Source organism: Protopterus annectens, chromosome 1.part1 (assembly GCF_019279795.1).
Source record: "Protopterus annectens isolate FY-2018-M chromosome 1.part1, PAN1.0, whole genome shotgun sequence".
Taxonomy (NCBI): Eukaryota; Metazoa; Chordata; order Ceratodontiformes; family Protopteridae; genus Protopterus; species Protopterus annectens.
Window position 1 is genome coordinate 1,239,033,861 of NC_056726.1, and position 17,664 is coordinate 1,239,051,524.

The window sequence follows — 17,664 nt, forward strand, 5'->3', positions numbered from 1 at the left end:
GAAATAGTGGGTTCCCATGTTACTGCTGGACTCTATTGGGGATGTTTAGGCTGCTCACCAAACAAACAAATCTATTAGGGGAAAAAATATAAAAAAATAAAAAACGTATAATAAGCTGGTTGCATAAGGGTGCACACCCTTAACACTTTGTTGAAGCACCTTTTGCTTTAATTACAGCATTCAGTCTTCTTGGGTAGGAGTCTATCAGCATTGCACATCTTGACTTGGCAATATTTACCCACTCTTCCTTGCAAAAGTGTTCCAAATTTGTCAGATTGTGAGGGCATCTCTTGTGCACAGCCCTCTTCAGGTCACCCCTCAGAATTTCTATTAGATTTAGGTCTGGGCTCTGGCTGGGCCATTCCAAAACTGTAATTTTCTTCTGATTAATTCATTATTTTGTTGATCTAGATGTATGCTTTGGGGTCATTGTCGTGGTGAAATTCCTCTTCATCATCAGCTTTCTAGCAGACGCCTGAAGGTTTTGGGCCAAAAGTGACTGGTACATGGAACTGTTCATAATTCCCTCCATCTTGATTAAAGCCCCAGTTCCAGCTGAATAAACGCAACCCAAAGCATGATACTGCCACCACCATGCTTCACAGTGGGGATGGTGTTATTTTGGTGATGCAAATCATTGTTTTTGCACCAAATGTACATTTTGGAATTGTGGCCAGAAAGTTCAACCTTGGTCTCATCAGACCATAACACATTTTCCCACATGCTTTTGGGAGACTTGATGCGCCCAGAGCCCTTGGTCAACATTATATTGTTTACATACCCTTTCAAATATATGAATACAATTATCAAAATTATCTGTTTACATACCCTTTCAAATATATGAATACAATTATCAAAATTATCTTCCTTTGTAAATTGTGGAAGAAATTTACTGACCTTTATTGCTTATGGGGTTCGGTTATTCCCTTCCCCATTACCTCCATGACTGTGTTGAAGAGTCAGCATCTCCCTCTCACATTGACACTGCTTCTCATTTACTTCAGCCTCCAAATGCTGCAGTCTGTCTGCAGTGTTTGGCCTCCAGTTCAAGTCTCTTTATCTCCAGATGGATTTTTAAGTCCTCTGAGGAAAAGGTGAACTGTCATTTCTGGGGGCTGAAAATTCCCATCAGCAAACTGGATATCCTGGTTGCTGGTCTGAGCTGCGACTAAGGCTAAAACCATTTTCTCTTTAGTCAGGCTGGCATGCACCAGTCCTCTGGCTTCACACTCCTTGACCAAGTGGTTCTTTGTCAGCTTGCCATAATCCTCTGCTGACATTTTTGCCTGCTTTCCCTGACTAAACTAAACTAACAAAAAAAAATGTTGTGAAATGAAACTCTGAATGTTTACCTTGTGGCTGTTGAGAGGACTCACCTTTAGTGAAAACTGCCTAAAGGCTATGGAAGTTCAATTAATATTCACACTACTGCTCACCAATATGTGACGTCCGTTCTCTAGACCAGTAATCAAGGAGTCTGAATCCTCACCACTGACACTGTAGATGGATATTCATTTGGAACAAAAATGGATACACCCAGTATTTCCAGATGCAGCTCTCTGCATCAAGCACAATTTCCCTTAAGGGCACACACAGAACTCACTCAGATCTGGGTCTGGGTTTCTCTCTCTGTCTCTCCCCAAGTCCTCAGTAAGGCTCCCCACTGGCACAGCTGTTGAATAAAGTCCTTAGCCGAGTGTCCAAGCCAGGTCCTCCAGCACCCTCTCTGTGATACCAGTGCTTTGTGTCCCTGCCCCAAGCAGCTGACAAACACACTCTTTGAGATTTGATTTGCACACACACACACACACACGCACACACACACACACACACACACCTGGAAATGAAGGCTGGCACAGGTTACTAGCTATGCACTTTTCTACCCAGACTATAAGGTAGTTACTGCCACCAGACACTCCCAAGCCAGCTACTCTAAGGCTCTTATAAGGGTACCCAATTTTACTGAGTGAAATTAATATTAATACAAATGGTAGTGTTTTGACAAATGCAGTAAGGCTTTCAGGAGTGGACACAGAATCACCAAACAGATATGAGTACTCTCAAAGGTTAAAATATTCTCTAAAAGAACCAGGCACTACGAAAAGTTTAAATATATTTAATAATACATAAGAAAATAGTAAATATCTATTTACAATAAACACCAGAGTTTCAATAACAAGAAATATTAAAAATAGCCCAGGTGGACAGGTTCACATAGTTACAGAAAAAACAATAGTTAACTAATCTGACTATATTTTCCTGACTGATCTAAAGAATACTATTCCCTGGTCACTAACTGGTGTAAGGCAAGATGAAGTAGGTGAGAGATCCTTCTTTGTTGGGTTACACCAGACTGCAATGAGACTTCTGTCTCACCCAATATTAAAACATTATTTTTGTACAGAATGACATCACATGCATCTGGTCTTTTGACTTCCGGTTCCCATGCACACCCCCCCCCCACAATTGCTAGAAACTGCCATGATTTCGCTCCTGCATGTCAGTAATACACACACACAAGAGCATTGCTCAAATCTGGTGCAGCTTCTGAAAGTCATAAAACAATTACAAACTTCTACTCCTTCTACAGAGACTAACAAACCATGCTTCTTATAGACATTGGGTCTCTGGCTTCATGCAAAACTGTGAGATAATATCTTTATGGACTAGGCCAAGTAATTGAATGTTTTTATTTCTCAGTCAGGTGGATTGAGAATAACCCCTTCTCTTCCAGTATCCTCTGTTATAATATATACATTTAAACAGTTACAATAATGCATGTACATTTCTTTTCTCCCCATCAGGGCACACTGATGCATTTTTTAACATGAGCAGCTTTACAAATATATTTTTCAACACAAGCATCTGTACAAATCAGTTTGATATACAAATGACATATAATTCTTTATAAAATTCCAGCTAGCTGTGCTAGCATATGTTACAAATCCACTGCCCTTTGTCTCCTGGCATAGCTGGCAATACCTCACATCATCACAGGACTAATTAGTAGTTTGTTAGTAGTGGACCGGATGCATAATTGTGTGAAACTGTCCTGTAATTGTATTTGTAGGTCAGAGTTACTTTTAGATTGGGTAGATTTGAGTTTATTTCTTAAAGCCAACAGTTTGTTCCTCTTATTGCAATAGAGTTTGTTGATACTGGAGTTCCATATGTCCCATACCTATTCTTAACATTGTATTTGTGGTGGCGTGTGGATAGGATGCCTCAATGCAGGAGTTAAAGTGGAAAGCGATTATATACAGTTACCATAGCTATGGGATCTAGTTGGTGAGCTTTTAAATATCTTTATGTCATCAGACAATGCTACAAGTTTGGCCTTGGAGAAGTCTATGAAGACAGCAGGACCGGGAGGATCTTAGGCTGCATCCTTATGGAGAATATAATGGCACAGTGGTCTTATTTGACCAATGAGGATGGCAACTACAGAAGTAAAGCACATTGGTGTTATATTTGTTAGAACATGTTTGGGTAGATTTGAAACCCTAGTAGGAGAAGGTACTATCTGATTCAGAGAGTGATACCATTAATAATATCCAGGAGTCACTGTGCATATCTATGTGTGGTGTAAGCTCGCCAATTTATAGACAGGAAGTTGAAATCTCCTAGAATGATTGTGTTGGGTTTGGTACATAATGACTGTATTTTATTAAGGTAATTGTCATGCACTGTGGGAAGGGCAGGAAAGATTCTATGGTTAGCAGTGATATAGTAACTGGACTTACCTACTGGTACTGTGATATGCAGGCGTTCTAGGTCATTGTCATGTGGGTTGTCATTAGGTGAAGAGCTTTCAAATGAATATGGATATACCTCTACCATAAATGCACCCACCTTCATCATGTTGTGTGAAGAGTGATAAGCATTAAACCCAGTTAGCGAAGGCATGATGTCACTACATTGCAACTAGGTTTTTATAGATATATATGTTTTCAGTTGACATTAAGGCTTTGCATGTTTATATTTGCATTAATTCTTGTAGCAGTGCCATGTTAAGATGGACCTCACTGGATTTCCTTAGGTTGCTAGACTCTGCCTAAAGAAACAAACAAAAGAAAACACAGAACTTTCAGGATAGAGAATGGCTTGGCTATATGCAGAAACCATTGTGGAGAAAGAGGAGGCCATCCCTTTTGAAGCAGGCAACATTGTCAAACATCTCTTTCCAAGCTGATACCTATTAGATCCCCTTGGAATGGCACCAGTTAGTGAGTGAACTGTTGAAGTCAATTTCTTTTTGCCTTATTATGGTATAATTTATGGAGATGGCATGATACTATTCAAAATGATCTTTTTTCCAGTCTAATACATGCACACAAACATGCACACATACACACACACATATATATATATATATATATAGATATATATATATATATATATATATATATATATATATATATATATATATATGTATATATATGTATATATATATATATATATATATGTATATATATGTATATATATATATATATATGTATATATATGTATATATATATATATATATGTATATATATGTATATATATATATATATATATATATATATATAGAGGAAGAGAAAGAGAGAATGGCAAAGCTTTCTTCAGCTATGTCAGGGGCATAAAAAAATAAAAAAAATAACCACCAATGCTCTGAGCGAATGTAAAATAACATCACATTCTCATCCCCTGAGGACATTGCCAACATATTAGCAGACAAATTCAGCTCAAACTGTACCCCACAACTCCCAACATTGTTCATAGCATATAAGCATACCTACACCACCCTCACAAATTACCCCAAGCAGGTCCTCAGCACTTTCTCCAAGACTAAAAACACTAAATCCATGGGCCATGAGAATGTGCCATGTCATCTTCTTGTCACTGCCAAGCACTAACTTTTCAACTTTTTATTTTTCAGTCTCAGCCTCCCCACTGGACTCATGCCAGTGGTGTGGAATGTAGTCATCCCATTACACAAAGGGGAACCCATGACAAATCTGGGTAACTATAGATTTATCAGCCTCACTAGCCTTTTCTGTAAGGCAATGGAGTGCATTGTTATGGACCTCTTAAGCAAAGACATAGGCAGTCTTCAAAAAACTGGACCTGAACTAATTTGGGTTTGTTAAAGGTAGATCCTCCTCTTGAACCTGGTACACTTTTTGAACAAGTCACTAAGCATCACTACCAGGTAAATTAGCTGACATGGCATACCTGGATTTAAGTCTTCAATACCATTTTTGCACTCAGGCATTATTGATGATCTGACAATTAATTGTAAACTCCTGTACAGCAAAATGGCTCACTGACCGAACCCAATCTGTCAATGTTGCAGGCGCACTCTCAGCTAAAAGTGGTTACCAGCAGTGTCCCCCCAGGGATTGGTCCTGGGACCACTCCTCTTTTGTATCTACTACTTTCATGTTAAAACAGACACCAAAGGTCTGTGGCTAACAAAGTTTGCCAATGACTGCACTCTCAAAGCTGTCATAAAATAACCCATATGACTTACATATTCCCTAAGAGGGCCTAACTCATGCTAACAAGTGGTGCTTGGACCATGGCCTTAAACATAATGCCAGAATGCAGCACTGTGTGCTTTCACAAACCTGGGTACTCCTTCTCCTATCACATACATGACAACCCCCCCAAAAAAATGTATGCTATCATTATAGACTTGGGCAACTTCATTGACAATGAACTATCCTTTGAAAACAATGGGACTACTGTTAGGAAATTGTTTTATATAGCCAGAGTAATCACCATGGATATATCTTTCAGTCCCAAGGAAATCACTGTACTCTCCTATTTCCCTACCATTCAACCACGATTCAACTACGTCTTAAAAAAAAAAGACATTGTTTTGAAACAAATAATATTATCATTATAGGATTTTATTGTATGTCTGTACGTTTACTTTTGTTTATATCTGTAATTCACTTTCATAACAAATTGTAATCGTATTTCTGGAGTTTTTCTTCTTAAATCTCTGCTGAAAAGGGCACCTGCCCAGCCAGACCAACCCAGTTAACAAATGGCAAATAAAAAATAAATAAATTGTTCCCCTGTACTCTTCCCCCTTTGGTATGTACTTGACAAGCCATATGACCCACTTTGAGAGACTGCCGTGTCTCCACACCAAAAAAAAAAAAAAAATGAAGCACATGTCGTCCTTGAGTAATCCTAACCTCCTTAAAGCAATTGCACTCTTTTCCATTTACTACCAACTGTTGAGAGTAGATCACTGCCTTGCCTACATTAGTCTTGAAAGATCCAGTCGTTTGTAACCTCCTACACAGCAAAACTGATAATACCCTAAAATCCCACTCAAGAGACCTAAACTTCCATGAAAACATTAACAGGTCTTGTTGGTGGGATAGAAATATCTCTTTTGGGGAACAGACTCCCCTTAGAAATTAAACAGAGTGGATCCATGACCCTTTTTAAACATAACCTGGATGACTGGATGGGCAATCGTAAGTACATCCCATGTGTGGCCCCTCTAGCTGTTATGGAAAGGGGCCAAAACTAGGTCAGAGTCTGGTATTAATTCATGTCTTGGTGGATGGATGGGATCGTTATCTCGGCAACAAATGGTCTATTGGATCAAAGGCCTAATATGAACCTCTCTGTATACACACACACACACACACACACACACACACACACACACACACACACACACACACACACACACAAACATACATAGATATTTATATATATCTATAGAGACCATTGTAATTTCTCTCTTCCAAGGTGTAATGTCTAAGGTCACTTACACCCATACATACAACAAGATGATATACATATTTAGGGTAAAGGGGTCTCTGTGCCCTGGTAACATTACAGATTCAAGCACCTAACACAGGTTGTCATAACTCTGTCCTTGTTCATCCTGGTGAGTGGTATGTCAGTGTCTGACTACAAAGTCACCCTTGACTGACTAGGATGTTATTATGACAGGCATCAAGGTCTGGAACCCTAAGGGCATAGGTATACTGCCTAAGTGACCCTTGTCTGTACTGACAACAGAAGTAGTACTTCAACAATGTGGGCTTAATGTTTATTTATTTATTTAACATTTGTTGACCAGGGAGGTTCAACTAGTACAGAGCCTATTTTCAGCGGAGGCTCAGGGAGAAATGTTCAAGATGCATGTCTTTGGAATGTGGCAGGAAACCTGAGTACCCTGAGAAAACCTGTGCAAACACAGGGAGGACATGCAGACTCTGCACAGAAGGCAGTAACCACTATGCCATCCAGTGTGTGTACTCATGTGTGTACTTATGTACTCATTCAGTTGTAAATAATGCAAAGACTTAAGTTCTGAATGTTTCAGAAATTATCTGTTTTATGTATTTTTAACACTGTTATTAAATTCCGACATAACCAAAAGAAGAAGAAGATTAAATTCCGACATAGGCAAACATATATTTATATAAAAGAAAGCAAGCAGTGTTATCATGTTCCCAGTTACATTACACATCTTAAGTATTCTTTTGTATAACTATTGCTCAGTTCCTGCCTTCTCTTAAACATCACTTCTCCTTCATACATTATTTTGCTTGTATTTTTCCCACAATTTCTGTATTATCAAATTCATGTTTTCTGTTTTGTACATTTGCAATAACAGAATCCCCACACAGAAAAGAAACGTATATGCGCTACAACATGAGACAGTAAACTGTTAACAAAGTGAGGCCTGCACCTTTAAGGATGTTCATACTGACGACCCCCTCCACTCCACACCGACAGTCTATTAATATTAATAAACTGATCTGAATGCAAAAGTAGGCTTTCTGAAACAGACAGGAAGTACTGAATACATGGCACAGCTGTGAGGTTTGTGTATGTACAGGTTCCTTTTCCGGTATGACAGCCGGAGTTCTAGGAAATGTGTTTTTAACAGAATTGTGTAGTACATTTTAAGAGGCACTTTGTAAAGAAGAATCATGAAGTTGGAGGTAAGAAAGTCTGACCTACTGCTTAAGAAAAAAAAATCTTGATTTTCTTTTTTATCTAAAAGTAAACAGCATAAGCCCTCTTGCCTGCCTCTCCACAAAAAGCCCATAATTGACGGTTTACTTATTTATTTTTTTACACACTCCCGGACTTGGCCTAAGGGTTCCCCTAAATGTCCCCTACTAGCACATTTGTTGCCTCGTAAGTGAAAGCCTTGGCTTCCCATGCTTTGGCAAGAGCCCCGCCTGCCCCTTCCTTTCCAGCCAAGCCAAGCCAAGGGCTCTTCACCAATTCCTTCCTCAGGCAGGGGAGGTTCGTGCGTTGCAGAAGGGGCCAAGTACCGCACTGCAAACAGCGCAGTCCCTCACGGCCTTTGCAGTGGATGATCATTTGCAAGTTTACCAGCAGGTGGCGCAATGCGCCGGGCTTGGCTGCTCCCGTCCCTAAAGAACACTAGCCGGTGTTTTGTCTGCTCAAATTCGTCCGTTACCCAAAAAAAGTGGCTTGACGTTTCTTTAAAGAAAGTCAAGTTTGTCAGATACACAGTGATGTTAGATTTGCAGTTTAGTAACATTTGAAAGTAAGGGGCATCGATGCGCAAGACATTTTAGTAAGGATTAATAAACTGGAGGATGGGCGGTCAAAGAGAAGGCAGATAGTTGCTTAACAACTAATGTGGAAGAAAAAGACTTTCCAAATCTATTTTTAGTTTGACCACGAAGGGTGTAAAAAGAGCTCCTACAAGCAGCTATATGTAGAAAGTCAACATGTATAAAGAGACTTGTCAAAAAAGCAGAAATGGTTATTCATACCTCTCAAGTGTACCATTACGAGGAACGTACCTCATTTGGGGGTCTTAAAAAGTTCATATTCCTCGAAATTCCACATTGAAAGTGTCTGTCACACTCACACATTCAGTGTTAGGAATCTTTTTAAGTGAAATCTGTGGTAAATATAAATTACTCATATTAATTCATTAAAATAGCTTCTTTATAAGTAAAACCAGCATATGTTAACCATCCTCTGACCTTCCTAGTTGAAGTTGCTAGTAAGCCATTAGTATGTGTTCCACATTTTGCCCATTTGTTCCACATTGTGAGGACTAGTGTTACTCATTTTGGAGACGGAAGGTTAAGAGCTATGGTTATATTAGTCACTAATATTTTTAATACTTGAGAAGAAGAAGGCAGCGGGCACTGAATCCTGGTAAAGGACAGATTATTCTGCTTCATAATAGAGCAAGTTAGAGGTGAAACTATTCATTTCTTCGTCATAGTTTCTTGAGAGGACCATGGAATCGGTTCGTAAAGAAGGAACTAAAGAATATCTAGAATAGGTAGGGAAAGATCTTAATAGCAGCACCAGGGAGAATATAGAAATAATCAGGGACACTTTACTGCTGTTTACTTCAGAAATTGACAAGAGTAAGATAATATGAATTAATATGCATTCTGTGAAGCAAAGGAAGTCTCCCACCATCCATATAGTTTTATTTTTCAAATATGGTAGCTCCTATAGACAAGACATGCACTGTAGTTTGTATACGTTTTTTACTCATGATCCCTAGTTTTTGCTTTAAAACTTATATCTGACTATACTCTGAACCTTCAGGTTAACAAAATGATGCATTTCTTCTGTGTATACTTTAACTTTCCCTCTTACTACTATACCATTATTATTTTTAAACTTTCTGACAAAATGCTTTAATGTCTATTTGCATTTTACTTAAACTGTAACAGTCCTATTTTGTCACTGTGCTTGTATACTCTGCTTAATTTTTGATCATGTTATAAAATTTTTATTTACGTATTGCCAATTCTAATAATGTTCTCTTGTAAATTTTATGTCTATTGTATATGTAGAGCTATTCTCTGCAGGCCTCCGCTGAAAATGGGTTCACGCCCAGTCAGACTTTCGGTAAATAAATATTAAATACAATAAAATAAATATTTATTTAGTGTAAATTCACCCCCTTTTCTTGAACTAAAATTGGTCTGAATTCAGAATGGCCAATGGATTCGGAGTATTTAAGGATGGGTTTTAGGACTCCAGTTTTTCAAATAGAGGATTGAGTCACGAGCAGAGAAAGGTTATAAATGTGCTGGTGGGGGAGGGACATGGTGAATTCGGTGCAGGTTTTAACAGACTGTGGCTGTTAATTGTCTGATTCTACACGAGCATCACTGCAAATTTTTGTCAGGGAGATGTACCATTTCTTTAGAGTTGATTGATTAGAAATAGAAGAGAGAAGTCAATTCAGGTGGAGATGGTTTGGGTGGGGAAAGTGGATATGGGAGTGTGGAGAGCAGGGAAATTATTTTTGTGTGTCTTCAGCTGTAGTTGGTCTGTTAGTGTGTTTAGGTTCATCAAGTAATTATGAACTTGAAATCAGAATTTTGGGGTTTGTTAAAAACGGATGACTGCTGAATTCTTAGTTAAATGACCCTGAGTCATCTTTTTTTAGCTAGTTTGGGAGGGAGTGTGAACCTTTGTCAGAATTTTAGGGGTTGTTAAAAAGAGATGATTGAATAGCATTATCCTCTTTTTGCTAACTTACAAGGGAATGTAAACCTCTCAGTGTCTCTGGATCTGGATTGGATTCATTTGAGTTTGTGGTTTTCCAGTGGGTTCGTGCTCCATCTCTAAGTGTTAGAAGGGCTTTCAACATAATTTGTTTTGTGTTAATATGCTGAGTTGCATGACTAATGGAAAGTGCTGTTTTATATTGGGTAGAATATAAGTTGACCTATTAGGGGCCTAACTGGGGTCTTGACAGGTATGTGGATAGTGTATTCTTAAGCTTCTCAAAGTTTGGGGGTATTTTAGGTCTGAAGTGAATCTTTTATGGAATTTCTGGAGATTTTAAAATATATTGATTTGGTAGATGATGGGGCAGTGGTCATTAAAGAAGGAGTTTGTTTTTCAGGGATGTTTTGTTATTAAAAGGTATAAAAGTGAATGTTTTCCAGTTCTTAAGTCTGGTAGTTTCATTAACTAATTGAACCAGGCCTTGGTCTTCTAATCATTGTTCAAAGTTTTTGTTGTTGTTGTGACTAAACAGACTGAGGTTGAAGTATTCTAATGTTACTGTATGCTTTCTGATAGTTTTTCACTCACACCTGTTTTAGCATCTTCAGAGGCAGGGAGTCAGATTCGTGCTTCCCAAGTGAGGCAGGCCTCACAGACTGAGATTACTATACTTATGCTGGAGATTAGTCATAGGGCACTGAGCATTTAATCAGTCTGAAGCAAATTTATGTAGCTTCACAGAAACTATCATTTGGGACATTCCAGCCCAGCTATTTTTTTAGTTGATTCTTGCCAAGGCTTCTTCCATGTTGGATTTTGGTATAGAGCTATGGAAAAAGCAACACGATCTCTGTTATGCTTTCACAGTAACTGACATCAAAACAGTGGGCATTTGGTGGAAAAGTGCCTATCCCATTTCCTGCCTATTCAGATTATAAGTAATTGCTGCGGAGGAAAAGTGCCTATCTCATTTCTTGCCTATTCAAGATTATAAGCAATTGTTCAGGAATATGTGGTTGCTAGGTACAGAATCAGTTTTCTACAGAAGCAGCCAAACCCAGTACCTTGACCATTGCCCCACTAATGAAACGTCTTGCTCAGACCTCATTGAAACAAGGACTTATTTTATTCTGAGCAGTTGTATTACTCTTGAAGCTTTGACATGCAACCAAGACTCTCGACCGAGTACCATAACCTACTGCATGAACCAGTCATTTTATTTTATTTTATTTATTTTTTTATTATTTTTTTTATATTGTTTCTGTATTACCCTCTATCAATGTTTTTATAATACATGTATGTAACAATTTGTTGTTTTTTTTTTTATAATGACTCTGTCTTAACCTAGATTAACTCTGTATGATTCCTGGAGCTTTTCTCCCCGGGCCTCTACTGAAAATGGGCATGTATCGAGTTAGACTAGCCCGGTCAACAAATGTAAAATAAAGTAAATAAATAATAAACATGTGATGATAACATTGTTTCCTCCAGCTCCCATCTAGAGGATGTCATCTTAGGGTAAATACTCAGTCTTTTGAGAGAGTTTTTAAAGTGGGACATCAAAGAGCTCAAATATATGCACAAAAGATACCTGGAACTCTTGTGTAGCTGTCATTTTAATAGTTGTATGATGTACAGTGTCTTTAAATAACACCAGTAGTCTGGGATGTGACTTAATGTGACTGAGATGGGTCTTCTCTGTGTAGCAAAGTCTTGAAATGGAAGCTTATCAGTGTCTTGGTGTGTGATCATGCATATTCAGCGCTGGTATATTTCATCAAGAACCATTAACTACTGAGCTTCTTCCACTGCAGATCTAGTATACTGCTGCAATTGAAAACAATGCTTTATTTTTTTGTTCTTTTGAGAATAACAAAATATAAATTTTTTGGCCTGTTGTTGATCTTGCTTCATTGTAGTTGATGATGTTCAGTATCTGCACTATTACTGAAGATAGAGGGAAATATTGGACAAGCAGACTTTTTCATCAAATCTGTGTTTCAGATTTTGGCCAAAAATGGTTTAATCACAGAGTTAATTTTGTGTGTTTCTTACACTTACAGATACGTTCAGTTTGAGCTACATGGAAAGCAACTGCATTTTTTATGACTTTTTTCATTTTTGGCCCAAGATGATTACTGTACAAACACCATAATCTGTGAACTTGTAGGTGAACCCACAGAAGACTGTAAGTCCTGGATTTAACATTTTGAGTTGTAACCAATTAAGATGCCTTCGGTTCAAACCAGACATGATGTATGTAGTGTGCTGTATTTCTGCATGTCGCAGATGAGGACCCATTTATAGGTTCATGTTAGTGTGCACTGTGCAGACTGTTACAAACCTAGCGAAAACCTGCTTCAGTTCCTTCCAGCCATAAGGAGGGCTAAACAAGATAGACAGTGGGAGAACATGAAGCTGCCCATCCAGTTAACTAGAGTTACCTTGAAGATGGCCAGGGTGCTATTATGCTTGATATATAGTGGAAGTTTGTTCTGATGGTGAGGGATACATTGAGATACGAGTCTATTACACCAGATGTTACACTGGGAGTGTTATTGAACGTTTCATTCTTTTAACCAAGTAATTGAGGTACCATTTGTTCTGCAAAGGAATCTGAGGTCAAAGAGGATTGGATCTTTTATGGCTTGAAAGGCTAGGCACAGATCTACACTGAGGTTTCAGTAAGAGACTTGAGTACAGGAGGACTGCTAGTCTGTCACAGTAGCCAAGCTTTTGAGGCCATTGATCTTTTAGTTGTTAGTCTCTGATGTTTCTCAGGCTGCTAGTCTGTCACAGTAGCCAAGCTTTTGAGGCCATTGATCTTTTAGCTGTTAGTCTCTGATGTTTCTCAGGCTAAGTGATATGTTTAGACAAATATATGCCAAAAGGTGCATTGTATTCAATACTGGTCTGATAAGATAGGAGTAAAGGGGAGCTGAAACTTATTTGGATTTAGTGGAGATGACTTTGGAAAATTAGATGGACCCAGATAGGCCTTCCCAAGTGCTGCAGAGACATGCTCAAATGATAAGGAATTATCAACAAGCCTAGATCCATAGATGTCGACTAGAGAGGTGTCACCTCTGTGGTAGGTGAAAATGTGTCGTTTACCAAAATCAACTATACTACATTTAATTTAGCAGGCTCGGAAGCCATAGAGAGAGACTGCTCATTTGTGTATACACCTGCCAGGTATGCAGGGGAGGGGGGAACCACCATATTGTGATACAGGCTGAAACGCGGGGAGACCCTGAGTGCTTAAAATGTAAATTTAGAGAAATGTGTAACCCTCGAATGAATATTACAATGGAAAGGCGCATATTTTAAACAAGAAATAAAAAGCCTGATGAAACTGTAGCAGCATACATTACTGACTTGAGAAACAAAGCAAAAAATGTGCAAATTTGCTGATTTAGGAGACGAGTTGATAAAGGACAGGCTAGTGTGTGGTTCTAATAATGATGCAGTGAGAGAGATTTTGCTTCAAGATAGTGATTTAATGTTGAGAAAAGCCATAGAGAGTTGTCATATATACGAGCATACTGAAAAGCACACAAATATGCTTACGAATGAGAAAAGCATGCATACAGTATCTACAGTTGCGAATGTTGATAGTGTGAGACACAAAGCTAAGATGAATAAGCGCTGTAAGCAGAAGAATGTGGCAGTACCCAGTTTTAACCATAAACCGAATGGGGCAGCTACACGTAATCTTATTGTTAACTGTCGTAACTGTGAAGGCAGTTTCACAAATTTAAAAACTGGAATCATTTCAAAAGGCTTTGCAAGTCAAAAATACCACAATCTTTTAATGAGAGAGCATCAAAAGAAGCAAGTAGATCAGTTAGAAAGCCGCAAGCAGACTTTTTATGTTGCTGGTGTATCTGTGCTTGATGAAGTGATTTAATACCATAAACCATCACCCAAATGGTAATCTGGCAACAAAGAGTTAAATATTTTGTGCTGTTTGGATTAATGGGAAACCTGTAGAGCTTAAAGCCGATACTGGGTCCAAGTGCAATGTTATAGTGGCACAACTGTTTTCCAAAGTAAAAGCTGGTGAGAAGCTTGATTCAGCAAAGTGTGCAAAACTTGTTGCTTATGGTGATGAAGAGATTGACTGATTGTGCAGTAGTTATCACATATCATTCTGATGGGAACAGCTATGACTTGCAGTTTTACTTAGTAAAGGCACGTGCAGTCATTGTTGGGCCTCAAAGGTAGTTTGAGACTAGGACTGATTTCATTCAATGAGGACATCCACTATATAAGTTTGAACAACCACGATAGTTGTACACAATATTTTTCGTGAATATGCTGATATTTTCAAAGAGGAGCTTGGCAAGCTACCAGTCACGTATCCCGTTAAGTTAAACCTTATAGTAAGCCCAGTTGTACAAAGAGCCAGGAAAGTTCAGGTAGCAATGCAGAGCAAAGTGAAACCAGAATTAGACAAAATGGTGAATTTAGGTGTAATTATTCCAGTAAAAGAACTGACTAAATGGGTGTCCACAATGGTTGTAGTTCATAAGAAAAGCTCAGATGATATTCGAATATGTATTGATCCGAGGGATTTAAAGCGCTTGGACGTCATCATCATATGATGCGCACAGTGGAACAAGTAGCGTCTGTTGTACAAACTACCACTATTTTTTCAAGTTCATTTTGGCAGATTTTGCTGGATCACATAATTTCATTGTTAACTACTTTCAGTACTCCATTTGGAAGATACAGATTTTTGAGAATGCCATTTGGGATAAATTCTGCCAGCGAAGTATTTCATTGTGCGATGGACCAATTTTTTTTCAGGTTATCCATGTACTATCATTGTAGACAACATTATTGCAGGGGGGCAGTGGTGAAGACGAACATAAGAAACCTCAAGAAAGTTCTAGACTGTGCACATGAAGTCAGTCTTAAACTGAATCCCCAGAAATGTAAATTCAAACTGAGAGAAGTTACTTATGTTGGTCATTTGTTTACTAGTTCTGGTTTACAACCAGATCCGTCTAAGCAAGCTGCAATTCTTGATATTCCAGTTCCAGACAATGTCACATCTTTCCTAAATAGTTGACCATACCTAGAAAATGTTGGAACATTCAACCCCGACCCAAGTGAGCTTTCAGCACTGTTACATGAGCTGACATGCAAAAATATAAAGTGGTCCTGGTTAGAACACCACCAAAGAGCATTTGAAGTTCTGAAACAAAAAAATGGCAGTCCACCTACATTGATGTTCGCAAACCTGTAACTCTTTCATGCAATGCTTCAGAGTATGGTCTTGGTGCAGCATGTCTTCAAGAAGACATACCAGTTACCTATGCGACCAGAACCCAAACTGAGATGCAGTATGCGCAAATTGAAAAAGAGCTTTTGGCAGTAGTGTTCGCATGTTCGAAGTTCAGTGATTATATTTATGGCAAACCTGTTCAGATAGAGACTGATCACCAGCCTCTAGTGACAGTTCTAGAAAAGCCAATACATTCAACCCCAGCACATCTGCAATGCATGGTATAAAAATTGCAAAGGTACAATTTCAATATTGTCTATACAAAAAACAAACATTTATACCTTGCTGATGCTTTATCAAGAGTACCCAAACAATAGAACAGCATGACAATGAGAAACCAGACTTGGAAGTCATGGAAGTCGAAAACTTTTTTTTTTTCAAAAATTTTCTTCATCACGTCTTGATAAACTTAGACATCACACAGCTTTTGACCCAGTTCTTCAGAAGTTGACATATGGTATTAGTCAAGGATGGCCAGTGTGACAAACCAGTCTACCACTTGATGTCCAGAAATATTTTCCTTAGTGAGACGAGCCAATCATGAAAGGTCCAAAAGTAGTTATTCCTTCAGCTTTACAACAGGACTATATCAAGATCTTGCATCGTGGACACCAGGGTACTGATTCTACCAAAAAGAAGGGCAAGAGGCATAGTATTTTGTCCTATGTGAAAAGATAGAGAAGGAAACTCTAGCATGTTCTGTTTGTAATAGTACTAAACTGCACCACAAGAGAGCTACTTCAGCTAAATCAGATTCCTGAACCATCATGGGTGACAGTTGCTGCTGATATTTTTGAATGGAATGGTCAACATTACTTAATGTTAGTAGTCTCCTACTCTAATTGGTTTGAAATTGATCTTCTTCCTAATCTAACTTCCAGCACTCATTACAAAATTGAAGAGACATTTTTCTGTGCATGGTAGTCCACACAAAGATGTATCTTGACAACAGTACGCAGTTTACAAGTCAGCAGTTCAAGAAATTTGCTGAGTCTTGGGACTTGTCCATGTTACTGTTACTAGTAGTCCTGAGTATGCACAGTCCAATGGATTAGCTGAGCATGCAGTCTAGAGTGCGAAATGGTTGTTAGAGAAATCCAAGAGAGATGGTATTGACATTTTCTTTAACCTTCTCAATCTTAGAAACATTACCCGAGATAGCTTGCTTGGTTCACCTGCTCAGAGATTAATGTCTAGACAGATGAGAACATCCTTACCAATCTGTAAAAAAACTATTGATTCCAAATGCAAAGAACAAAGTGGTCAAAACCCAACTTTTACAGAAACCTCAATCACAAAAGTTGTACTACGATAAGTCTAGCAAACCTTCTAGAACATTAAGACAAGGAGAAATCGTAAGGATGCAAACAACCAAATGATAGGACTGAGTGGGTATTGTCAAAAATGTTTGTGAGGAACCGCAGTCTTGTGTTGTTCAATCGGAGGAAATGGAATTTAAAAGAAACTGAAGTATACTTCCCGTTTCTGAACCAGTAGTCTTGTATGTAAAGCCATGGAAAGAATTATGGAGATGATCAATACAGACATATAGTAAACCTCCAGACACTGGACCCAACCCAACAAAACTAAGAACCAAAATAATAAAATATGACCACGAACAGCGCCCAAAGCCTCTAGCACCTCGGCACCACAACCCAACCCAGTTTAGTTTCGTCAAGTGCAGATCATGCCTACTCAACCTGGTGGACTTCGTCGAGAAGCTCACCAAAGCAATGGATGAGTGCAAAGTCATTCACACTACCAGCCTTGACCTGGCCAAGGCATTTGACACAATACCCTACTCTGGTATTGACAAACTCAAGAGGTTAGGTACAAACCCGTACATCACCTGGTGGATAGCCATCTGGCTCACAGACGGG

The 17,664-nt window shown here is 38.6% G+C and overlaps 1 protein-coding gene across 1 annotated transcript in view; it reads left to right on the forward strand.

The window, feature by feature from the left end:
* The first annotated feature begins 7,870 nt into the window (after positions 1–7,870).
* Positions 7,871–17,664, forward strand: part of LOC122809555 (zinc finger protein 605-like) — a 247,823-nt gene continuing 238,029 nt past the window's right edge. The window contains exon 1 of the mRNA XM_044081140.1: positions 7,871–7,964. Coding sequence (XP_043937075.1) covers positions 7,953–7,964 — 12 coding nt within the window. The 5' untranslated portion in view covers positions 7,871–7,952. The remainder of the gene's footprint in view (positions 7,965–17,664) is intronic.